This window comes from Scyliorhinus canicula, chromosome 1, assembly GCF_902713615.1.
Source record: "Scyliorhinus canicula chromosome 1, sScyCan1.1, whole genome shotgun sequence".
NCBI lineage: Eukaryota > Metazoa > Chordata > Chondrichthyes > Carcharhiniformes > Scyliorhinidae > Scyliorhinus > Scyliorhinus canicula.
This window is the reverse complement of record NC_052146.1, coordinates 190,815,071-190,839,122: the sequence shown is the minus strand read 5'-3', so window position 1 is coordinate 190,839,122 and position 24,052 is coordinate 190,815,071. Positions and strand designations below refer to the sequence as shown.

Below are 24,052 nucleotides of genomic sequence, written 5' to 3'. Positions count from 1 at the left end.
AATTTTGCCCCTTTGTGAGTTGTCAAACATGAAGGCAACCGATCTTTGGTCGGTGATGAGGGTGAACATCCTACCTGCGAGGTAGTGCCTCCAGTGTCGTATGGCTTGTGCTTCTTTTTCGACCAAGGAGTGTCGAAGTTCCGAAGCGGAGAGGGTTCGGGAGAAAAAGGCGACTGGTCTCCCTGCCTGATTTAGAGTGGCTGTGAGAGCAACCGCTGAGGCGTCGCTTTCCACCTGGAAGGGGACGGATTCATCCACCGCCCGCATGGCCGCTTTGGCGATGTCCTCCTTGATGCAGTTAAAGGCCTGGCAGGCCTCAGCTGACAGAGGAAAGAGTGTGGCCTTAAAGAGTGGGCGGGCTTTGTCCGCATACTGAGGGACCCACTGGGCATAATACGAGAAGAATCCCAGGCACCTTTTGAGGGCCGTGGGACAATGAGGGAGAGGGAGTTGTAAGAGGGGGCGCATAAGGTCCGGGTCGTATATACGTAAGGTTAAGTTTCTGGGCAGTTTGGAGAAATCGGTGGAGGTTGGTATCGTGGTCCTGCTGATAATGGCCGCAGATGGTGATGTTATCCAAGTACGGAAACGTGGCCCGCAGCTCGTACTGGTCCACCATTCGGACCATTGCTCGTTGGAACACCGAGACCCCATTCGTGACGCCAAAGGGAACCCATAGGAAATGGAAGAGGCGGCCCTCTGCCTCGAACGCCGTGTAGTGGCGGTCCTCCGGGCGAATTGGGAGCTGGTGGTATGCAGACTTTAGATCCACCGTGGAGAAGATGTGGTACTGGGCGATCTGATTCACCATGTCTGCAATCCTGGGGAGGGGGTACGCATCGAGGAGCGTGAACCGGTTAATGGTTTGGCTATAGTCCACTACCATTTGGAATTTTTCCCCGGTCTTGATGACCACCACCTGAGCTCTCCAGGGGCTGTTACTGGCCTTTATGACCCCTTCACGTAGGAGCCTCTGGACCTCGGTTCTGATAAACACCCTGTCCTGCAGGCTATACCGCCTGCTGCGAGTGGCTACGGGTTTGCAGTCCAGAGTGAGGTTAGCAAAGAGTGGAGGGGGGGGTCGATTTTTAGCATCGCTAGCTGCAGATAGTGAGTGGAGGTAAGGGTCCGCCGAAGCTGAGTGTGAGGCTCTTGAGGTTACACTGGAAGTTGAGTCCCAGTAAGAGTGGGGCGCAGAGTTCGGAGAATACTACAGCTGGAAATTAGAGTAGCTGGCGTCCTGAATCGTTAGGGTCGCGACGGTGCGCCCTTGGATGTGATCAGAGTGTGGGCCCGAGGCGAGGAGATAGTTTGCCGTGCAGGGAAGATAGGGAGCGAACAGCATCTTACCAGTTCAGGGTGTACAAAGCTCTCGGTGCTCCCGGAGTTGAAGAGGCACGGTGTCCTGTACCCGTTGATTTTAATGGTCATCATAGAGTTCCGGAGGTGTTTCGGACGCGACTGGTCCAACGTGACCGCGCTGAGTTGCGGGTAGTCGATGGCTCGATCAGCTGTGCTGGAGTCGTCCCGTGATGACTGTCCGCTGAGGTCGTAGTCTTCGAGATGAGGTTCAGAGACTGGAGAGGATGGAGCCCAAGATGGCCGCCCCGTGGCAGGCGGCGTGGAAGATGGCATCCAAGATGGCGGCCCCCATGAGTCGCACGTGGCCAGCCGCGTGGAGGAGGGTTGCCAAGATGGCGGCCCACATGAGTCGCACACGTCGGGTGGGGGCGGAGTCGGCATACATGCTGCAGCATTACGGGGCCTGCAGGCCTGTGAGTTTGGGAAGCGAGTGCTCTGGGCTGCGGGAGAGTTTGGAGTTTTCTTCGCTAGGCATACCCGGGCATTGTGTCCTTTGCGACTGCAGCTTCTGCAGGTCGCGTTGCAGGCGGGCAGTACTGCCATGTGTGTTGGGGCTGCCCACAAAAATGGCACGCTGGTGCTGCATAGTGGGTGGGTGGGGCAGTCGCTGGTCGCGGGCCCATGATGGGGTCGTTCGGTCCGCGGGGAACGAGGTGAGGCTGCGTAACGAGACCTCCATGGTTGTAGCTAACTCTACAGTGTCCTCCAAGTTCTGGGCCCCTTTCTCAAGCAACCATTGGCGCACATAGTGGACCTGAGCCCTGTCACGTATACATCACGGACAGCGAGTTCCATATGCTGGACGGCTGTTACAGCCTGAAAATTGTAGTCCCGAGCTAGGGCTTTTAAATCACGCAGAAAGTCTTCCAGCGGCTCCGTGGGGCGCTGGCGGCGGGTCGTAAAAATGTGGCGCGCGTAGACCTCGTTGATGGGCCGCACGTACATTCGGTTAAGCATGGCCAGGGCCTCCGTATACGAGGTAGTACAGTTAAGTTGCGTAGAGATACGATGGCCCACCCTTGCGTGCAGTAGGCTGAGTTTCTGCTCCTCCGTAGTTTCTGAAGTGCTTGATTCAGCCAGGTACGCCTTGAAACATCTGAGTCAGTGTAGAAAGATTTATTTCGCCTCTGCAGCCTGCGGGTAGAGTTCTAGTCGGTCAGGTTTGAGGGCTGATTCCATAGTAGTTTTCTTCAGGTTTTCTAAGACTATTAAATTGATGAGATCATCAATTCACTAGACACGTGATTGGAAGTAAACTGTGGTTTTAATAGTCTTACAACTAAGCCAGTCTGCGACCAGAGGAACTGAGAGCAGGCTTACGGCTGCAGTGCTTTATACTTCCGGTTAGTGGGAGGAGCCATGGGCGGAGCCAAGAGTGGAGCCCAGTATAAACTCATCTCCCCCTATAGACAGAGCCGCGCAACGGCTCACATACAGAGCCCACAAGGACAAAATACATGCAAGGCAAGACACTGAATTACGAGGCATATAATTCACCACAGTCATCAAGTCTGTTAGTTTGATTCGAGATTTAACAGGCTTTTTAAAACATGGCTAAGGTTTGTAGTACCACTGTCATGCTGGTAATCAGCTCCACAATTCAATCACTCACTTACTAAATAATTGTAGCCTAAATTTCTCAGTTTATTTTGACAACTTAAATTTCAAAGCATGCCCCATAGCCCTTGAACCCAGAACCCAACAGGTAAATGGCAGCCCAAACTCCTCAAACCCAATAACTAACAGCCAAATCATGCTCTCTGTTCCTTGAACCCAACACCTGGGAGAAAAGCTATCTCTCCTAGTTACAGCCTAATACCTCACCGTGCCTCCTTGCCTTTGAATCCAACACCATGCAAACATATTATATTATATCTCCTAATCCTTGAACCTAATAATCAATGGACAAACTGTGCTTCTGAGTCATTGAACCTTTCTGGGTCAGCAAGCTGTAACATGTGGGGTGCCACGGGGATCAGTGCTGGGTCCTCAACTATTTACAATCTACAAAATGATTTGGATGAAGGAACCAAATCTATGGTAGCCACATGTGTCGATGACAGCAAGGCAGATAGGAAATTAAGTTGTAACGAGGAGGTAGAGAGTCTGCAAAGAGATACCAGTAGGTTAAATGAGTAGGCCAAAATTTGGCGGATGGAGTATATTAATGGAAAATGTGAACTTTTCTACTTTGGCAGGAAGAATATAAAAGCAGTATACTACTTAAATGGAGATAGATTGCAGAACTTGATGGTACAGAGGGAACTAGATGTCCTGGTACATGAGTCGCAAAATGTTAGTCCGCAGGTATAGGAAGTGATTAGGCACGTCAATGGAATGTTGATATTTATCTCAAAGGAAATGGAATATCAAGTAGGGAAGTTTTACTGCATCTGTACAGAGTTTTGATAGGACCACATCTGGATTATTATGTACAGTTTTGGTCTCTTTAAAAAAGAAAACTTGTGTGAGAAGCAGTAAAGAGGAAGCTCACAACACACATTCCTGGAATGAAAGATTTATTCTATGAAGGAAAGTTGAACAAGTTGGGCTTATATCGATTTGAGTTTAGAAATAGGAGAGGTGATCTTATTGAAACATATAAAATCCTGAGGGGACTTGATAGGGTGGATAATGGGAGGATGCTTCCATTTATGGGGGAGACTTGATAGGGTGGATAATGGGAGGATGCTTCCATTTGTGGGGGAGACTTGGTAGGGTGGATAATGGGAGGATGCTTCCATTTGTGGGGGAGACTTGATAGGGCGGATAATGGGAGGATGCTTCCATTTGTGGGGGAGACTTGATAGGGTGGATAATGGGAGGATGCTTCCATTTGTGGGGGAGGCTAAAACAAGGGGGTGCTGAGGTGAGGAGAATTTTTTTCTCTCAAGAGGGTCATTAGTTTGTGAAATTCTCTTCTCCAGAGAGCAGTGCAGGACGGGTCATTGAATCTATTCAAGGCTGAGGTAGACAGATTTTTGATAAAGAGTCAAAGGTTATGGCTGGAGAGGGAGGGGGGAAGAGAGAGTCAGCAAGTGGAGTTGAGACCAGAGCCAGCTCAGCCGTGATTGTGATTGAATGGTGGGGCAGGCCCGAAGGGCTGAAAGGCCCACACCTGATTCCTATGCTCATATGTTCTAAGTTCCTAACCCCATCTCCAACAAACTATGCTCTCTGTTCCTTGAATCTAATACTCACACAGCAGACACACTGTATTCCTATTAGGGAGGTTCATGAGGAGGCACTTGAGGTGTCCTGTCTGCATCTATCATTACCACAGGACTAGCATTCACTGTCCCTATCACACCTACCTGTACAAGTCAGAAGACAGTTGCACATTCTGCTTCACAACAGCAGTTGTCACAGAGCATCTGCTGCAGGTTGACATGCTGACAATATCTGCCATAGAATAGTTCCATGTTTATTTTAAATAAGTTAAAGAATAAACAGGGGAATGCAGAAGAACTATGTTGAGAGTGTGAATGTCAATACTCATAGGGCAGCACGGTAGCATGGTGGTTAGCATAAATGCTTCACAGCTCCAGGGTCCCAGGTTCGATTCCCGGCTGGGTCACTGTCTGTGCGGAGTCTGCACGTCCTCCCCGTGTGTGCGTGGGTTTCCTCCGGGTGCTCCGGTTTCCTCCCACAGTCCAAAGATGTGCGGGTTAGGTGGATTGGCCATGCTAAATTGCCCGTAGTGTCCTAAAAAGTAAGGTTACGTGGGGGGTTGTTGGGTTACGGGTATAGGGTGGATACGTGGGTTTGAGTAGGGTGATCATGGCTCGGCACAACATCGAGGGCCGAAGGGCCTGTTCTGTGCTGTACTGTTCTATGTTCTATGTTCTATGTTCTAATTCTATGTTTGGAATATCTACCCGAGAAACCAAGAAAAGATTGGCTCTTCACTATAATCTTGCCATTCGGTCTCAGGTATTACATATTCATATGTATTGCATATCAGACTGACCTTCTCTGTGATGAATTCATGAGGACGTCTCCAAGTGTAAATTTTCAGAGACGGTGGCAGTTCAATCTTCCCCTCTGGGTCGTCAAATAACATCTATGAAAAAACAAGATATTCAAAGGTACACCAAAACAAAACAATGTTGTAGTCTGAGGAAGCAAGAGCAACACTGCACCCAAAATGCTGACATCTATGCTTTTTGGCACAACATAGCCTCCATTCCCAAGAAAATGTTTTGGCTTCAGATTAATTCTCTGATCAGCAAAATCACTGCCAATTGGCTACTGCTGTTGGTTTGCCGTTCCTTTTCTCGGCTAAAGATTACTGGAAAGTGGGCATGAGCACTCAGAGCACTATGGGAGTAGACAGCCCCATTCTGCATTTTGCTCTGGATTTTTGATCTTGAGGGGGGTGAGGTGATGGGAGTGGAGTCAATGGCTGTGTGAACCTTCGCTTGCTTAAGTTGTTGACTTTGCCCTGTCATTTAGCGCTTGATGGAACCATCAATTCTACGGACACGTGCTTGGGGGATTAGAATAGCGGTTTTAATATACTTACAACAGAGCCAGCCTGTTCGCCGTTGAACTTTCGATGAACTGGCCGGCTGGCTCTGTGGCACGGATCTTTATACAGCAGCTCCAGGGGGAGGAGTTCTGGGCGGAGCCAAGGGGGGAGCCCAGTACAAACTCTCGAGTACTCCCAGAGCTACTCCCCCTGGTGGTCAGGTAGTGCAACTGCACATACAATATCGGTACATATATACAATGGGAACAGAGTGACATTGGTAACTTATAATACCGTGTGAATCTCATTCACCACATTCACCCCGTGAAAAAAATCAAGTCCGGCGGGGGTGGTGGCTCACAGGGTTAGTCTGTCCGGTGGACGAATGGTTTGTTGCGATCTGCGGAGCACCGGGGTTGCAGCCTCTTGCGGTGGCTGGGTGGGTGTTGAGAGCTGGGGTACGATGGCAGACTCCGGGGCGGGTCTCGTCCAAACTTCATACACCTCTGGCTCGACCGGAGACTGGGGGCGGGCTGGTGCTGGCGCGTTGAACAGGTGGGGCGAGCTTGCGGGATCGGGGGCACGAGGGGGCGGCAGCATAGGGAACGGGGTAAGGGGTTCCTCAGTGGGGGTAGGGGGGGGGCTGGATCCAGCGGGTGCCAGGTCCCGAAGGGATACTGTGTCCTGGCGACCGTCCTGGAACTCCACGAATGATTACTGGGGGTTGGAATGGAGGAGGCGCACCTTTTCAACAAGGGGGTCGGTTTTGTGCGCCCTAACGTGCTTCCTCAGGAGAACCGGGCCTGGTGTCCTCAGCCATGACGGAAGTGAGACCCCGGTGGTAGTGCCCCTAGAAAAAATGAAGTGCCGCTCGTGAGGGGTTTGATTGGTCGCTGTACAGAGGAGGGATCTAATTGCATGGAGTGCGTCTGGGAGGACTTCTTGCCATTGGGAGACTTGGAGCTTTCTAGACCGGAGGGTCAGTAGGTCGGTCTTCAAGACCGTTGCGTTCTCCCTCTCCACCTGCCCGTTCCCCCTGGGGTTGTAGCTGGTAGTCTTGCTCGAGGCACTGCCTTGTCGAGCAGGTACTGACGCAGCTCGTCGCTCACAAAGGACGAACCCCAGTCGCTGTGCACGTAGCTAGGGAAACCAAACAAGGTGAAGACACTATGCAGGGCCCTAATGACTGTGTGGGAGGTCATGTCGGGGCACGGGATGGCAAAAGGGAATCGGGAGAACTCGTCTATGATGTTGAGGAAATAAATGTTCTTGTTAGTGGAGGGGAGTGGCCCTTTGAAATCGATCGCAAGGCGTTCAAAGGGCCTAGAAGCCTTGACCAGATGATCTATTGATTGAAACATTACAGCATCTTAAAATTGACCCCCAAAAATGTTTATCTGATAGCACAGATGGCGCTGCAAGCTACCATGGCCAGTATAATGGTTTACAAAGTAAAATTGCTGATGTGGCTGATCAACATGTTCATATATGGTGCTATGCCCATGTCTTGAATTTGGTGATAACTGAAACAACAAAATGTTGTATGCCTGCAATTTCTTTTTTCAATTTGCTCCAGAATATAGCAACTTTTGTGAAAGCATCATACAAGAGAATGGCTGTATGGATAGAAGTTGTTGGAAAACATCTAGGACAAGAAAAAATGAAACGATTAAAGCTAATTGGTGAGACCAGATGGTCAGGAAAATCCAATGCAGCAACAACTATATTTGGACGTTTTGATGATGCCACTGCCAGTACTTTCGTAAATCTATTGACATGCTTATCAATGATACAAGATTCAGAAAAGTTTGATGCAAAAACAAAACATGAAGCAAATGTTTTACTTCAAAGTCTTCTAAAGTTTGAAACCATATTGACAGCATTTACTTACTTGTATATATTTGAAACTACAACTCCGTTATCAAGTTATCTACAGACAAGTGGTTTAGATATGTTTACTGCATGGAGTTTGGTAGATTCAGCTACAACAAAGTTGAAGGAACAGACAAGAACATTTGATAACGTTCACAGCAAGGCTTTGGAATTTGTAAATGGATCGCATTGTCCAGTCACTAGAATCACGCTTTGTACAACACAAACAGTTGTATGAAAATTTGTCCTGCTTGGACCCAGCAAAGTTTAAAACTATTGCAGAGAAGGGTCTTGAAGATGAAGCATTGGAAGGTATTATTAAGCTGTTTCCACAAATCAGCAAAGATCAAGTAATATTGGAATTGTTTTCTTTTGCTTCAAACTTTGATATATTAAAGCTATTGCTTAATGATGGTGAGAATATGGATTCCAGTTGCAACAATTGTAAAATTTGCAGCACTTGCCCATCGTGTGTACTAAAAATTCTGGCATCCAACAGACTTCATGACAAGGCATATGATAACCTTTATGAACTTTATAAAGTTATCTGCACACTATCAGTTACTCAAGTCCAATGTGAGAAGACATTTTCAAAGCTAAAGATCATAAAGACAAGGTTAAGAAATTCGCTGTCTGAGGAGAATTTGGAATCATACATGTTGCTATCCATTGAAAAGGAATTGTTAGATGAATTGGATGCAGAAGCAATTATTGGCAGATTCGCACAATCATCTAACGAACACAAACGATTGCTCTTAATATAGTGGACTGCATGCAATGCTCTATTGTGCTTTTGAACTATCTCTTAATGTGTAAATTGTGCAGTAAACTATTTAAAAATATCAACCAATTACTTAAAATTAAAAAAATGAATAAATAATTCAATTATAACATTCTGTATTTACATTTGGTATCTACTGCCAGTAATATGTACAGTACATGTACACAGTAATTACTAAGAAATACACATTTTCCCACAAAAATTTTAATTGTACCTTTTTTTCCATATGTAATTTTTGAAAATTTTATTTATTCGTTATGAAAATTAAATGATAGCATTGTAGTTGTGGGTGGGCCCCCTTTGTCTCCTGGCAACCAATATTTTTAGACCCAGTCCGCCACTGCCTGGCGCGCCTCAGCTGACAGGGGAAATCGTGTGGCCTTAAAGAGTGGGCGAGCTTTGTCCGCATATTGAGGGACCCACTGGACATAGTATGAAAAGAACCCCAAGCACCATTTGAGGGCCTTGGGGCAATGAGGGAGGGGGAGTTCTCAGAGGGGGCGCATACGGTCCGGGTCTGGGCCCAGGACTCCGTTATCCACGACGTAGCCGAGGATGGCCAGTCTGTTTGTGCGGAAAACGCATTTCTCCTTGTTGTACGTGAGGTTTAATTTCTGTGCCGTTTGGAGAAAACGGTGGAGGTTGGCATCATGGTCCTGCTGGTCATAGCCGCAGATGGTAACATTGTTCAGATACGGAAACGTGGCCCGCAGCCCGTACTGGTCTACCATTCGGTCCATTGCTCTTTGGAACACCGAAACCCCGTTAGTGACGCCGAAGGGAACCCGGAGGAAATGGAAGAGGCGGCCATCGGCCTCGAACGCGGTGTAGTGGCGGTCCTCCGGGCGGATTGGGAGCTGGTGGTATACAGACTTCAGATCCACCGTGGAAAATAGACGATATTGGGCGATCTGGTTAACCACGTCTGCAATTCTGGGGAGGGGATACGCGTCTAGGAGCGTAAAGCGATTTATGGTCTGGCTACAGTCGACGACCATGCAAAATTTTTCCCCGGTCTTGACGACCACCACCTGAGCTCTCCAGGGACTATTACTGGCCTCTATGATCCCCTCACTGAGCAGCTGTCGGACCTCCGATCGGATAAAGACCCTATCCTGTAGGCTGTATCGCCTGTTGCGAGTAGCTACTGGTTTGCAATCTGGAGTGAGATTGGCGAAGAGAGGAGGGGGGGAGATGCGCAGCATGGCTAGGCTGCAGATAGTGAGTGGGGGCAGGGGCCCGCTGAAGCTGAGGGTGAGGCTCTTGAGGTTGCACTGGAAATCCAGGCCTAATAAGAGTGGCGCGCAGAGGTCAGGCAGGACATAAATTTTAAATTTCGAATAACTAGCGCCTCGAATTGTGAGTGTAGCGACGGTGCGTCCTTGGATTTGGACTGAGTGGGAGCCCGAAGCGAGGGCGATAGTTTGGCTCACAGGAAAAATAGGAAGCGAACAGCGTCTTAGCAGCTCTGGGTGTATGAAGCTCTCGGTGATCCTGGAGTCAAAGAGGCATGGCGTGCTGTACCCGTTGATCTGGACCTCCGCCATCGAACTTCATAGGTGCTTGGGGCGGGATTGATCTAGGGTGACCGCGTTGAGTTGTGGGCCGCGTGATGGGTGCCCGGGGAAGTCGTAGTCTTCCGAGCGGGCGTCCGGTCGAGTAGATGCCGGTATGTTCTGGCGAGCTTGATGCAGGATCGCTGCGCTGACTTCCGGGCAGCGTGATGAGTGCCCGGGGAAGTCGTAGTTTTCTGATGAGCTATCTGAGCATGCAGATGCAGATGGGGCCCGTGGATCGCACGTGGTGAGCGGCGAGGAAGATGGCGTCCAAGATGGCGGCCCCTATGCGTCGCACGTGGCCAGCCGCATGGTAGGGGTTTGCCAAGATGGCGGCCCCCATGGATCGCACGTGGCGGGAGGAGGCGGAGTCGGGGCGTAGGCCGCAGCGTTTTGGGCCCCGCGGGCCCGCTGGTGCTGGGAGCGATTTGTTCGCTCTACGGGGGAGTTAGAAACTGGGGCCCTTTTCGCGAGGCACACTCTGGCATAGTGGCCTTGCTTCCCGCAGCTGCTGCAGGTCACGGATCGGGCTGGGCAGCGCTGCCGCGGGTGCTGGCTTTGACCACAGAAATGGCACGGTGGGGCAGCTGAGTAGCTTGCTGGGGCAGCAGAGTGACTGGCTGGGGCCACAGAGTAACTGGCTTTGGCAGCGCGGTAGCTGGGTGGCTGTGCGGCACAGGCCTGGGGGGATTGTTGGTCGGGGGCCCACGATGAGGTCGCGGGGTCCGCGGGGAACGAGGTGAGGCTGCGGAAGGAGACTTTCATAGTGGTAGCAGTCTCCACAGTAGTATCTAAGTCCTGGGCCACCTTTTCTAGCATGTCTTTGGCGCACATAGTTCGATCTAAGGCCCGCTACGAAAAAGTCCCGCACAGCAAGCTCCCTATGTTCAGCCGCGGTAACGGCCTGCTAATTACAGTCATTAGAGAGATTGTTCAGTTCACGTACAAACTCAGCTAGCGTTTCTGTAGGCCGCTGATGGCGAGTCGTAAACACGTGGTGTGCATAAACCTCGTTAATGGGCCTAACGTACATTTTGTCCAATATCGCCAGCGCTGTGGTGTAAGAACCGGCCGGATTTAGCTGTGTGGAGATTCTGTGGCTTACCCTCGCGTGCAGTAGGCTGAGTTTTTGTTCCTCCGTTGTTTCAGCGGTGCTGGCTTCTGCCAGGTAGGCCTTAAAACATCTCAGCCAGTGGGAGAAAATTTATTTAGCCTCTGCATCCTGCGGGTTGAGTTCTAGGCGTCCGGGCTTGAGGGCTGCTTCCATGATTTACTTCGACTGTTTCGTAAGTATATTAAATTGATGGAACCATCAATTCTACGGACACGTGCTTGTAGGATTAGAATAGCGGTTTTAATATACTTACAACAGAGCCAGCCTGTTCGCCGTTGAACTTTTGATGAACTGGACGGCTGGCTCTGTGGCACGGATCTTTATACAGCAGCTCCAGGGGGAGGAGTTCTGGGCGGAGCCAAGGGGGGAGCCCAGTACAAACTCTCGAGTACTCCCAGAGCTACTCCCCCTGGTGGTCAGGTAGTGCAACTGCACTTACAATATCGGTACATATATACAATGGGAACAGAGTGACATTGGTAACTTATAATACCGTGTGAATCTCATTCACCACAGCGCTACAAATAATATGCCTTTCCAATGTCAAAGAATGTGCTCTTCTATCCAACATGATTTTTTTTGTGCAGTCCTGCTTTGACCAAATGCTAAAATGCAAGGGTTGTTCTGAATTTTCTCATATAAAAACGTGACAGTCAGCCATTAGTCAAATGCACTTGTAATGCTTCCAGGAAGAGTCCAAAGATGTGCAGGCTAGGTGAATTGGCCATGATCAATGCGCGAGGTTATGGGGATAAGGCTGGGGAGTGGGTCTACATTGGATACTCTTTTGGAGGGTCAGTGCAGACTAGATGGGGCAATTGGCCTCCTTCTACACTGTAGGAATTCTATGGATTCTAAGAGACGTAGCTGCATTCCAGGCTGGACACTCAAATAATATTTCTTCCTATTTAAGTGACATTTGTCTGGATTTCGATCATGCAAACTCAAAAAAGGTACATATGAGATAAATCAAATCATAATACCTGGTTTTATAAATTGCTTAAGCAGATTTTTAAATCTGTTCAGACTGAGGGGCAGCTGGGGAAAAGGGAGTAAGGTGATGTACTACTGGTAAGTAAAGGATAATTCAGCTATAATGGGTGTTTCTGAAAGTAGAACTGACCTCTATACAGCTTAGCCATCCAGGTGAGTAACTCAACCGACTTCTCAGTAAGTTTATTAAAGCTTTTGAAAATAGAAACTTCGGCCTTCCTGATGGAAACGCATGCTCAATTATTCTAAATTATTTTAAGAAAATCACCAGCAGCATTTCGCACCTTCATTTCATGCATCAAAGGAGCACAAACATTCAAATTTGCCAAATGAATCGTCTCCTCTTTGAAGATACTGAATTGTCCACACTGCTGTTAAATGTTGCACCCCGTCTCAGTTAATGATTCCTGACGTTTGGAGGAATCACAATAATATTGTACATACAATCACCTTGGTATAATAACATCTCACATTGTCATCTTTGATCACTGTCATGCATAGAGTCAGGTCTGTCACTCCCAGAACTAAATCTGAGACCAAGATGAGCTGGTTAAAAGGCCTGCCTTGATTCACTGGAACTTCTTTTGTGTTGCTTCTTTATATTCTAGACTCTCTAGCTCCTCCTCATGCTTCACACCTTCACCTACCAACTCAATGCCAACTCAAGCCTCCCACCCACTCCCATGTCACCTTCCTATTCCCATGCTGATTCAATGCCAACTCTTGTCCCCCACCCACCCTTCCATTGGCCCTTCATACCATCTATGCTAACTCATGGTCCTTCCATGCCCATTCACTCAGTATACAAGATGTACAAAACCATTGAACCCTATAATAACAATAACATGCCTGAATCTGCTCAGAAGACACCCATTCATAATTCTTTGCAATCATAATTCTACAATCTTATGAGTGTCCATCAAAAGATCATTAAAGTATCAATAACCTAAGTTTGAACCATTTCACGCCTCTTGATCAATTGCAAATAAACAGTGACAAATAGATCAGGGAAAAAGAACTTATTATAACCACATAAAGATGTAAATCAAGCAATGCCAACAGCTCTCTCCAGCTGTGTAAACAGAATCCTTTTATGATCTGGGCTCTCAGCCAAGCATGCATGCAGCGAATGTTTGGGGCTCTCCGTGGAAATGTAGGCAGGATTTCTGCATTCAGGCCCCTCCACCATTTATTTTGGCCTGCCCGCCCGAAAATCAATTGACCAATGATTGCCTTTAATTTTCTAAGTGTAGAAATTATACCACTCGCAATGTTTTTCCCCTATGTCTCTGCTTCAATGAATTTGTTCAATAGTTTTAATCTCCAGGAAATATTAAATTTTCTGCCTTTTGTTCAGGTAGGAGAAAGTTGGCATCTTACACATAATCCAATAAAGTAATTTACCATGATCAAAGATAATTCCTGGACCCAGACCAAACCCATTTAAAACATTATAGAGTAACAAAGCTGATCTTAATTCAAGAAAGATCTATTTCAACAAGTTTTAAAACATTTTTATTATTCTCAGATGTGAACATTACATTCAGCATTTATTATGCACCCTTAGCCTCCTTTGAGCAGGGGGCGATGAGCCATCTTCTTGAACTGCTGCAGTTTGTGTGCTGAAGATACATACTCAGTGCTGTTAGGGAAGGAGTTCCAGGATTTTGACACAGTGACAATGAAACTGCGGTGATATGTGTCCAAGTCAAGATGCTGTGTGACTTGGAGATGGTACTGTTTCTATGCACCTGCTGTCTTTATCCATTTATCTGGTAAAGCATGCCAATTGGGGAGGTGATATCTAAGAAGCCTTGGTGAGTTGTTGCTGTGCATATCGTAGATGGTATATTGTGCAACCGTGGTATGCTGGTGGTGGAGTCAGTGAATATTTAATCATAGAATTTACAGTGCAGAAAGAGGTCATTCGGCCCATCGAATGTGCACCAACCCTTGGAAAGAGCACCCTAATTAAGCCACACATCCACCCAATCCCCGTAACCCAGTAACCCCACCTAACCTTTTTTTAAAAAATAATTTTTATTGGAATTTTTTGAAAAATATATACCAACAAAACAATAATAACAATAACAATAATAATAATAAACACCCCCTGGCACCCGTAACAACGCATATAACAAACCCCCCCACCCCCCCAACCCCAATAAACAACAAAATAAATTAACAATAAGCAAATTAACTTAAACATTATCCCCCTAAACCTTCTCCCCCCCTTCCCCCCCTCCCCCCTTCTCCCCCCTTCCCCCTCCCCTTTCTCCCCCCCTCCCCCCCCTCGAGGAAAGGCTGCCACCTCCTAAAGAACCTTTGTACCTACACCCTCAGGGCAAATTTGACCCTCTCCAGCTGAATGAATCCCGCCAGGTCATTAATCCAGGTCTCCACACTCGGAGGTCTCGCATCTTTCCACTGCAGCAAGAACCTCCACCGGGCTACTAGGGACGCAAAGGCCAAGACATCGGCCTCTTTCGCTTCCTGCACTCCCGGCTCCACCCCAACCCTAAATATCGCGAGTCCCCAGCCTGGCTTGACCCTGGATCCCACCACCCTCGACACCGTCCTCGCCACCACCTTCCAGAACTCCTCCAGTGCCGGGCATGCCCAGAACATATGGGCATGGTTCGCTGGACTCCCTAAACACCTGACGCACCTGTCTTCGCCCCCAAAGAACCTACTCATCCTAGATCCAGACATGTGGGCCCGGTGCAGCACCTTGAACTGGATGAGACTAAGCCTCGCACATGAAGAGGAGGAGTTCATCCTCTCCAGGGCGTCCGCCCATGTCCCCTCCTCAATCTGCTCCCCCAGCTCCACCTCCCACTTAGCCTTCAGCTCCTCTACCGACGCCTCCCCCACCTCCTGCATTACCTGGTAGATGTCAGACACCTTCCCATCCCCGACCCACACCCCCGAAAGCACCCTATCCCTTACCCCCGGCGGGGGCAGCAAAGAGAACACCTCCACCTGTCGCCTAGCAAACGCCTTGACCTGAAGGCACCTGAACATATTCCCCGGGGGAGCTCAAACTTCTCCTCCAGTTCACCAAGGCTCGCGAACTTCCCGTCGATAAACAGGTTTCCCACCTTCCTAATGCCCGCCCTGTGCCACCCCAGGAACCCGCCATCCATGTTCCCTGGGACAAACCGGTGATTCCCCCGCAGCGGGGCCTCCACCGAGCCCCCCACTTCCCCCCTATGTCGCCTGCACTGCCCCCATATTTTGAAGGTAGCCGCCACCACCGGGCTCGTAGTGTACCTCGTTGGAGGGAGTGGCAGCGGCGCCGTTACCAGTGCCTTCAGGCTCGTGCCTCCACAGGACGCCATCTCCATCTGTTTCCATGCTGCCCCCTCCCCATCCATTACCCACTTACATACCATCGAGACGTTAGCCGCCCAATAGTACCTAGAGGTTGGGCAGCGCCAGCCCCCCTCTATCCCTGCCCCGCTCCAAAAAGACCCTCCTTACCCTCGGAGTCCCGTGCGCCCAAACAAATCCCAGAATGCTGCCGTTCACCCTCCTAAAAAAGGCCCTCGGAACAAAAATGGGGAGGCACTGAAACAAAACAAAAACCTCGGGAGCACCGTCATTTTAACGGACTGTACTCCACCCGCCAACGACAACGGCAGCATGTCCCACCTTTTAAATTCCTCCTCCATCTGCTCCACCAACCTAGTAAAATTGAGCTTGTGCAGAGTCCCCCAGCTCCTAGCCACCTGAACCCCCAGGTACCTAAAACTCCTCACTGCCCTCTTTGGCGGGAGCCTACCAATCCCCTCCTCCTGATCCCCAGGGTGTACGACAAACAGCTCAATCTTGCCCAGGTTCAATTTATATCCCGAGAAACTTCCGAACTCAGCAAGAATCTCCATCATCTCCGGCATTCCCCCCACCGGGTCTGCTACATACAGCAGCAAGTCATCCGCATACAGCGACACTCGGTGCTCCTCCCCACCTCGCACCACACCCCTCCACCTCCTCGACCCCCTGAGAACCACGCTCAATTGCCAGCGCAAAATGCAAGGGGGACAGGGGGCACCCCTGCCTCGTCCCACGGTGGAACCTGAAGTACTCGGACCTCCTCCCATTTGTCGCTACACTTGCCATCGGGGCCTCGTACAGCAACCTCACCCATTTAATAAACCCCACCCCAAACCCGAACCTCTCCAACACCTCCCACAAGTACCCCCACTCAACCCTGTCAAAGGCCTTCTCCGCATCCAATGCCACCACAATCTCCGCCTCTCCTTCTGCTGCGGCATCATTATCACATTTAGCAGCCTTCGCACGTTAGTGTTCAGCTGCCACCCCTTCACAAAACCCGTCTGATCTTCATGTACCACCCCCGGCACACAGTCCTCTATTCTAGTGGCCAAGACCTTCGCCAGCAACTTGGCGTCTACATTCAGCAGTGAAATCGGCCTGTATGATCCGCACTGCAAGGGGTCCTTATCACGCTTTAGGATCAGGGAGATTAGCGCCCGAGACATCGTCGGGGGCAGAACACCCCCCTCCCATGCCTCGTTGAAGGTCCTAACTAACAGGGGGCCCAGCAGGTCCGCATACTTCTTATAAAATTCAACCGGGAACCCATCCGGTCCTGGCGCCTTCCCCGACTGCATGTGGCCAATCCCACTAACCAGCTCCTCCAACTCAATCGGCGCCCCCAGTCCCTCCACCTGCTCCTCCTGCACCCTTGGAAATCGGAGCCTGTCCAAAAAACACTCCATTCCCCCTCCCACCGCCGGCGGCTCCGACCGGTACAGTTATCTATCGAAGTCCCTAAAGACCTCATTGACCTCTGCCCCCTGCCGCACCACGTTCCCATCTCTATCCTTCACTCCACCAATCTCCCTAGCCGCGACCTGCTTACGAAGCAGGTGCGCCAGCATCCTGCTCGCCTTCTCTCCATAGTCATAGACCTCTCCCTGCGCCTTTCTCCACTGTGTCTCCGCCTTTCTGGTGGTCAATAAATCAAACTTGGCCTGCAAGCTACGCCGCTCCCCCAGTAATCCCACCTCCGGGGCCTCCGCGTACCTCCTATCTACACTCAACAGCTCCTCCACCAGTCTCTCCCTCTCCCTCCTCTCTTCCCTTTCCCTATGGGCTCGGATGAAGATCAGCTCCCCACTAATCACTGCCTTCAGAGCCTCCCACACCATCCCCACCCGGACCTCCCCAGTATCATTGGATCGAGGTACCTCTCAATACATCCCCGGACCCTCCTACACACCTCCTCATCAGCCAACAACCCCACGTCCAGACGCCAAAGCGGGCGCTGGTCCCGCACCTCCGCCCATCTCCAGATCCACCCAATGCGGAGCATGGTCCGAAATCGCAATAGCCGAATACTCGGCCTCCTCCACCCTCGGGACCAGTCCCCTACTCAAAACAAAGAAATCAATGCGGGAATAAACCCTGTGCACATGGGAGAAAAAAAGAGTACTCCCGAGCCCTCGGCCTCCCGAACCTCCAGGGATCCACTCCTCCCATCTGGTCCATAAACCCCCTCAACACCTTGGCCGCCGCCGGCCTCCTGCCTGTCCTTGAACTAGAACGATCCAGTAGGGGATCCAGCACCGTATTGAAGTCCCCCCCCCCCATGATCAAGCCCCCCACCTCCAGGCCAGGAATGTGGCCCAACATACGCCTCATGAAACCAGCATCATCCCAATTTGGGGCTTACACATTAACCAACACCACCCTCTCCCCCTGCAGCTTACCGCTCACCATCACATATCTGCCGCCACTATCAGCCACAACCTCAGATGCCTCAAACGCCACCCTCTTCCCCACCAGGATCGCCACCCCCCCCCCCCCCCCCCCCCGGTTCTTCGAGTCGAGCCCTGAGTGGAAAACCTGCCCCACCCACTCCTTCCTCAGACGGACCTGGTCCGCCACCTTCAGGTGGGTTTCCTGGAGCATGGCCACGTCTGCCTTCAGCCCCTTCAGGTGCGAAAACACCCGGGCCCACTTAACCGGCCCATTCAACCCCCTCACGTTCCACGTAATCAGCCGGATCAGGGGGCACCCCGCCCCCCTCCCCCGTCAACTTCCCATAGCCCATTGACTGCTCGCCCCTGGCCAGCACCCATTCGGTCCGTTTCCCACGGCGATAGAACCTCACCCCGACCCGCACCAACTCCTCTCTGGCCAATCCAGCAGCAACCCGGTTTCCCCTCCCCCCAGGCTAGGACCCCTCCTAGCCGCGACTCTCCCTCCACTGTACTCCCGTGAGCCAGCTGACTTCTGCTGACCCCGGCAGCTCCTGCTCTAACGCTGACCCCTCCCGATATGAGGTCCCCCCTCCTCCCCTGCATCAGCTCCTTGGCACCGCTTCAGCGCGGGAAACCCGGTCTAATAACCACGCCCCTCGCCACCAGCTCCACCCACTCGTCCCGCAGCGCGGGAAACCAGAGAAAAGCCCGCACTTCCGCACTGCCCCACCCCACCAACGCAGCTCCCAAACCGCAATCCCAACCCAACCACCAACTCCGTACAAACAAAGACACAGATCAACCACAAACCCCAGTACCCCCCTTAGAACACAAAACCATAACCCACATCGTCCGAAAGCGAGATAAAAAACAGAAATAAACAGAATAACCCGCTACAGCATAAACAATAATACAGAAATAGAAAAACTCACACAGCCCCCAATCTCTAGTTCAAGTCCAGCTTTTCAGCCTGCACAAAGGCCCACGCTTCCTCCGGGGACTCAAAGTAATGATGCCGGTCCTTGTAGGTGACCCACAGGCGCGCAGGCGGCAACATGCCGAACTTCACCTGCTTTCCATGGAGCACCGCCTTCGTCCGGTTAAACCCGGCTCTCCGCTTGGCCACCTCCGCACTCCAGTCCTGGTAGATACGCACTACCGAATTCTCCCACTTACTACTCCTCACCTTTTTGGCCCATCGGAGAACACACTCCCGGTCACTGAACCGATGGAACCGCACCAGCACCGGCCGCGGGGGTTCATTCGCCTTAGGCCGCCTGGCCAGTACTCTGTGGGCCCCCTCCAGCTCCAGGGGCAGATGGAAGGATCCTGCCCCCACCAGCGGGTTCAACATCACGGCACTATAGGCCGACAGGTCCGACCCCTCCAGCCCCTCCTCGAGGCCCAGGATCCGCAGGTTCTTCCTCCGTGACCGAAGCTCCATCTCCTCGAACCGATCTTGCCACTTTTTATGAAGTGCCTCGTGTATCTCCACCTTCCCCACGAGGGCCGAAACCGCCTCCTCGCGCTCAGAGGCCTGCTGCTGCAACTCCAGTATCGCTGCACCCTGGGTTGTCTGGGTCTCCAGCAGCTTACTAGTCGTTACCTTCAGGGATTCCAACAACTCCCCATTCTGCTCCGTGAAATAGCGCAGAAGGGCCGCCTGCTGCTCCTCAGCCCACTGCCTCCACTCCTCAGGGGCTCCACCGGCCGCCATTTTGTCCACCTTCCCCCGCTTTTCCAGGGGAGCTGCTGCCGTTTTTCTCCTCGCCCCACTTCGAGTCCGCACCATAAATCCCAGGGGGTTTTGCTCCAGACCCCTTTATCCACCGGGAATCGTCGAATCAGCGCCGTTTGGGGCCCTTAAAAGAGCCCACAAGTCCTCTTAAAGCGGGAGCTGCCGAACATGCGGCTTAGCTCTGCATAGCCGCAACCGGAAGTCTCCCCACCTAACCGTTTTAAACACAAAGGGCAATTTAGCATGGCCAATCCACCTAACCTGCACATCTTTGGACCGTGGGAGGAAACTAGAGCACCCGGAGGAAACCCACGAAGACACGGGGAGAATGTGCAAACTCCGCACAGACAGTGACCCAAGTTGTGAATCGAACCTGGGATCCTGGAGCTGTGAAGCAACTGTGCTAACCACTGTGCTACCGTGCCCAGGATGGGACATCGGTTGCTGACCAATTAGACTACTTTATCTCAGGTGGAGTTGAACTTGTGTTGAGCTTTTTGAGCATTGCCGAAGACGTTTCCATCTAGCCAAGTGGACAGTCTTGCATCTCATTCTGATTTGTGCCTCGTAGGTGGTAAAAAGACTTTGGGGAGTCAGGAGGTGAGTCATTTACTGCAGAATAGTCAACCGCTAACATTCCTTCTAGCTAAAGCATTTGCCCAGTTATGTTCCTGGTCAATGGTGATCAAAGCTTTCCCAAAAAAGTGCATCAGTGACCTGCAAGATGCAGCAATATGCCCCCTTTGTCCATTCTCCATTTTACATGCTCACTTGTTTCAGGGGACAGCCACATCAGGCTAGGTTACTGGTCCATGCACTAGGGATGCCAATGACCCAGCTTGCAATTCATACACCCACACTAAAATCCCAAACGGGCCCTCTAAGAGATCTCATTGAGCACCTTAATTAGCTTAATTAGGCTTATTGCTGAATTGGCCAAGTTTCCAGGGCCCTTCCAAATGAAACTCACCCGTGGCAGGGACAGCAATGGAACTCAGCTTGCCAGCCTATTTTACAGTAAGAAGTCTTACAACACCAGGTTAAAGTCCAACATGTTTGTTTCAAACACGAGCTTTCAGTGCTCCGAAAGATAGTGTTTGAAACGAACCTGTTGGACTTTAACCTGGTGTTGTAAGACTTCTTACTGTGCTCACCCCAGTCCAACGCCAGCATCTCCACATCAGCCTATTTTAGGCAGTGCTATTTTCAGCTTCTGCCCACCTTCATTTGCATCCCCATTGAGGCCTAAAAATCCTGTTTCACATGCAGGTCATTAATGGGTTGACTGTTGGAAGTCAAAGCTTTTTTGAAGCCATGTGGGCCATCTCTGAAGCAAGGTCAAATGGACAAAATCCTTTTTACTGACAAAATGATGACAATGCCGTCTGTTTTGTGTTTAAAGGCAGTGGAGCTTCTCAGTGTCTGCCTCAGTGAGAGGTCTTTATAAAACTAAACTGAAGAGAGCTGCCTCATGGGAGAGGTCGCATGGCTACACCAAGCCAGATAGGACTGATTGCATTTCAAAACCAAATGTTCCCATTTTCATGTTGAACAAACATGTTCTCTACATTAACTACTGTTTATTCCACTCATCAGTCTCTGCCCCTGCACTGCATAAAGAGGCCAGAATTTTCCGGTCGTCCACGCCAACGGGATATTTCAGTCCAGTCCCCCCGCCCCCCGTTGCGGGTTCCCCGGCTGTGAGGGGAAATCCCGTTGACAATGATGGAACCAGACGATCTCACCGTCGGCCAATGGCGGGCCGCCTCCACCACCATATGTTCCTTGGCGCGTGGCACGGAAAATCCCACTATCATCTTTACATCATGTCTCTTAATGGTACGCATGTGTGGTGACATTGACTGTTCGTCTGGGTGATTGTCCTTGTCTGGAGAGTGTTCCCGTGATAACTGTTGTTGTTCCATTCCCATTGTTTGGGACACATGGACCTATGGAATTAATGGTAGTTTTGTACAGTACTCTGTATAGCTGGTGAGATCCCTTCTCCCCGACTGATTGCTGCGAAGAAACAGCTTCATTAGTTGTGTGCATATGCCTATGGATGAACCGGTATATTTGGTTGTTCACTTCCACTGCATACGATCAATGTGATAATTTCTCTATGCATCTTCCAAGTTTCCACATGGGCTGACGCCTGTTGAGAGTGTTGAAGGTTTGTACCTTGACTGGTTCTCCAATGCTCAGCTCTTATATTGTTTTGGAAGTCTTGTGAAACTGAGATTTGGCTGTCTTTTCACTCATGTCTGTTACTACCTCTGATTTCAGTACCTTTGCTGCTATTGATCACAGAATTTACAGTGCAGAATGAGGCCATCCGGCCCATCGAGTATGCACCGACCACTGGGAAGAGCACCCCACTCAAGCCAACGCCTCCACCACATCCCCGCAACCCAGTGACCCCACCCAACCTTTTGTACACCAAGTGGCCAATCCGCCTAACCTGCACATCTTTGGTTTGTGGGAGGAAACCGTAGCACCCGGAGGAAACCCACGCAGACACGGGGAGGAAGTGCAAACTCTACACAGTCACCCAAGGTCGGAATTGAACTTGGGTCTCTGGAACTGTGAGGCAGCAGTGCTAACCACTGTGCCATCCTGTCGCCCTATTGGAAGAGTAGTTTAAATGTGACTTGACATTTGTCTTTGGACTGGACTATGTTCCATGCCTTCAATTGGTGTGTTTCTTCACTCAAGGATTGCATACAGCTATGGTAGATTTGCTCGATCTCTTGGTGATTTTTACTGCATTTCCGTCTTTCTATTCGACTGGGGATAGAAAGAGATGATGTGCAGTGCTGAATTTCCAAGACTTGGTGAATCAGTTGAATTCTTTGCTTGTGAACCGAGGGCCATTGTAACTCATCACCATATCAGGAATTCCGTACCGACTAAAGTATGTTTTCAGGAAGTCTACTATTTCTCCAGTCGTCATTGAAGTCAGCTGGTCTAAATCCCAGTTGTCAGAATAGTAGTTTACAGTAACAAGAGAATGGGCGGAATTCTCCGTTGGCTGATGCCTAAATCGGGAAATATGATTGGGCGGAGAATAGATTCCGACATTAAAATCGCGGCGGGCGCCGATTTGACGCCAAATCGCAATTCTCCGTTACCTCAACAGCAGCGTCAATATGTTCCAGAATGCATATACAGTAGACACTGTTTGCATGTCATTCGTGGGCCCGGCCTGGTATTCTCCGCGGCCTCTGCGATTCTCCACGATTCTCCGCCTCCGATGGGCCATCTTCCCGACGCTGCAGTTCACTTGAAAACGGTGTCGTGGCTGCTGAGGGAGAGAGGGGAGATAGGACACAGTGGGGAGTGACTGCGGGCTGGACATTGGCCGTGCTGGTTGGGGTGGGGGGAGGGGGGGGGGCACTGCCAGAGCAGAGGGAAGCGGGGTCAGGGGGAAAATGGCGAATGGTCAGGGTAAACCCCCACGGGACTGGGTCAGTGTCCAGGCAATTACGACGGCCATCTTGCTGCATACCCACTGACCATCCACCTTGCAGGGTGACACCGACAGCATGCCCCCCCCCCCCCCTCCCACACACTACTACCCCACCCCCACCAGGCTGCCACACACCTGGACCCACCCAGGGCAACACGATAGGGGCTGCAGTGCCTACCCCTGGTAAGGGCAGTGCCAGTCAACGGTACCCATGGCATCAAGGTGATGGTCGCCCTGATCCTTTATACGATGGGACCTTGCAGGTGCCGAATGGGGTCCTGTCTGGGATCTCACAGACCTCGGTGCACTGGTGCAACCCCACCATCATGGAGGCCCTATATGCCCACGCTGATCAATACATCTACTTCAATCTGCACCGAGCCCACCAGGATGTCCAGGCAGCGGGGTTTGCTGCCATCGACGGGATGCCCCGGGTCCAGTGGGTGATTGACAGGATGTATCTTCCCCTACTATTCTAAACAAATATGTACAGGTTTGTGCCCGCGCCTCTATAACTAAACTGTGCCCTGCACCCATGCCAACTTAACTGGTATCTACTTTTCTAGCCTTACGAGCCCTAACCCTACATCGAAGTGGATCCCCTGACGGTACAGCAGGAGTGGAGGAGGCCTGCCCTGCGACATGGTTCCCCATTGGCGGGCGTCTTCTGGGGTGACCGGGTCCGGCTGCTGCATGGGTATCCCAGGTGGCATGGTGCCGCCCTGTTCTGCCTGCTGCCCACCAGATAAACCAGGGACAGGAGTGGGAAGTCCGAGGTGCTGTGGTGTCCCGGCACCTGCCCTGTGGGAGTTGCCAGCACGGGCCCCATCACCTCCTCCTCGGGGTGCTCAATGGCCCCCGGGCTACTCCATGGGACAGGGGTGCGAGCGGAGCCAAACCCTGAGACATACCTGTCAACTGCCGCTGCTAGTCCTGGAGGCCTGCATGGTCTCGACCAGGGTCA

General features: G+C 50.9%; 1 protein-coding gene across 2 annotated transcripts in view; it reads right to left on the bottom strand.

Annotated features, from left to right (window-relative positions):
- The window catches only part of adgb (androglobin), a 564,769-nt gene that overhangs the window by 477,610 nt on the left and 63,107 nt on the right, over nt 1-24,052 (bottom strand). For both annotated transcript variants that reach the window (XM_038805127.1, XM_038805138.1), the window contains exon 3: nt 5,333-5,425. In XM_038805127.1, the coding sequence (XP_038661055.1) occupies nt 5,333-5,425 (93 nt within the window). The remainder of the gene's footprint in view (nt 1-5,332; nt 5,426-24,052) is intronic.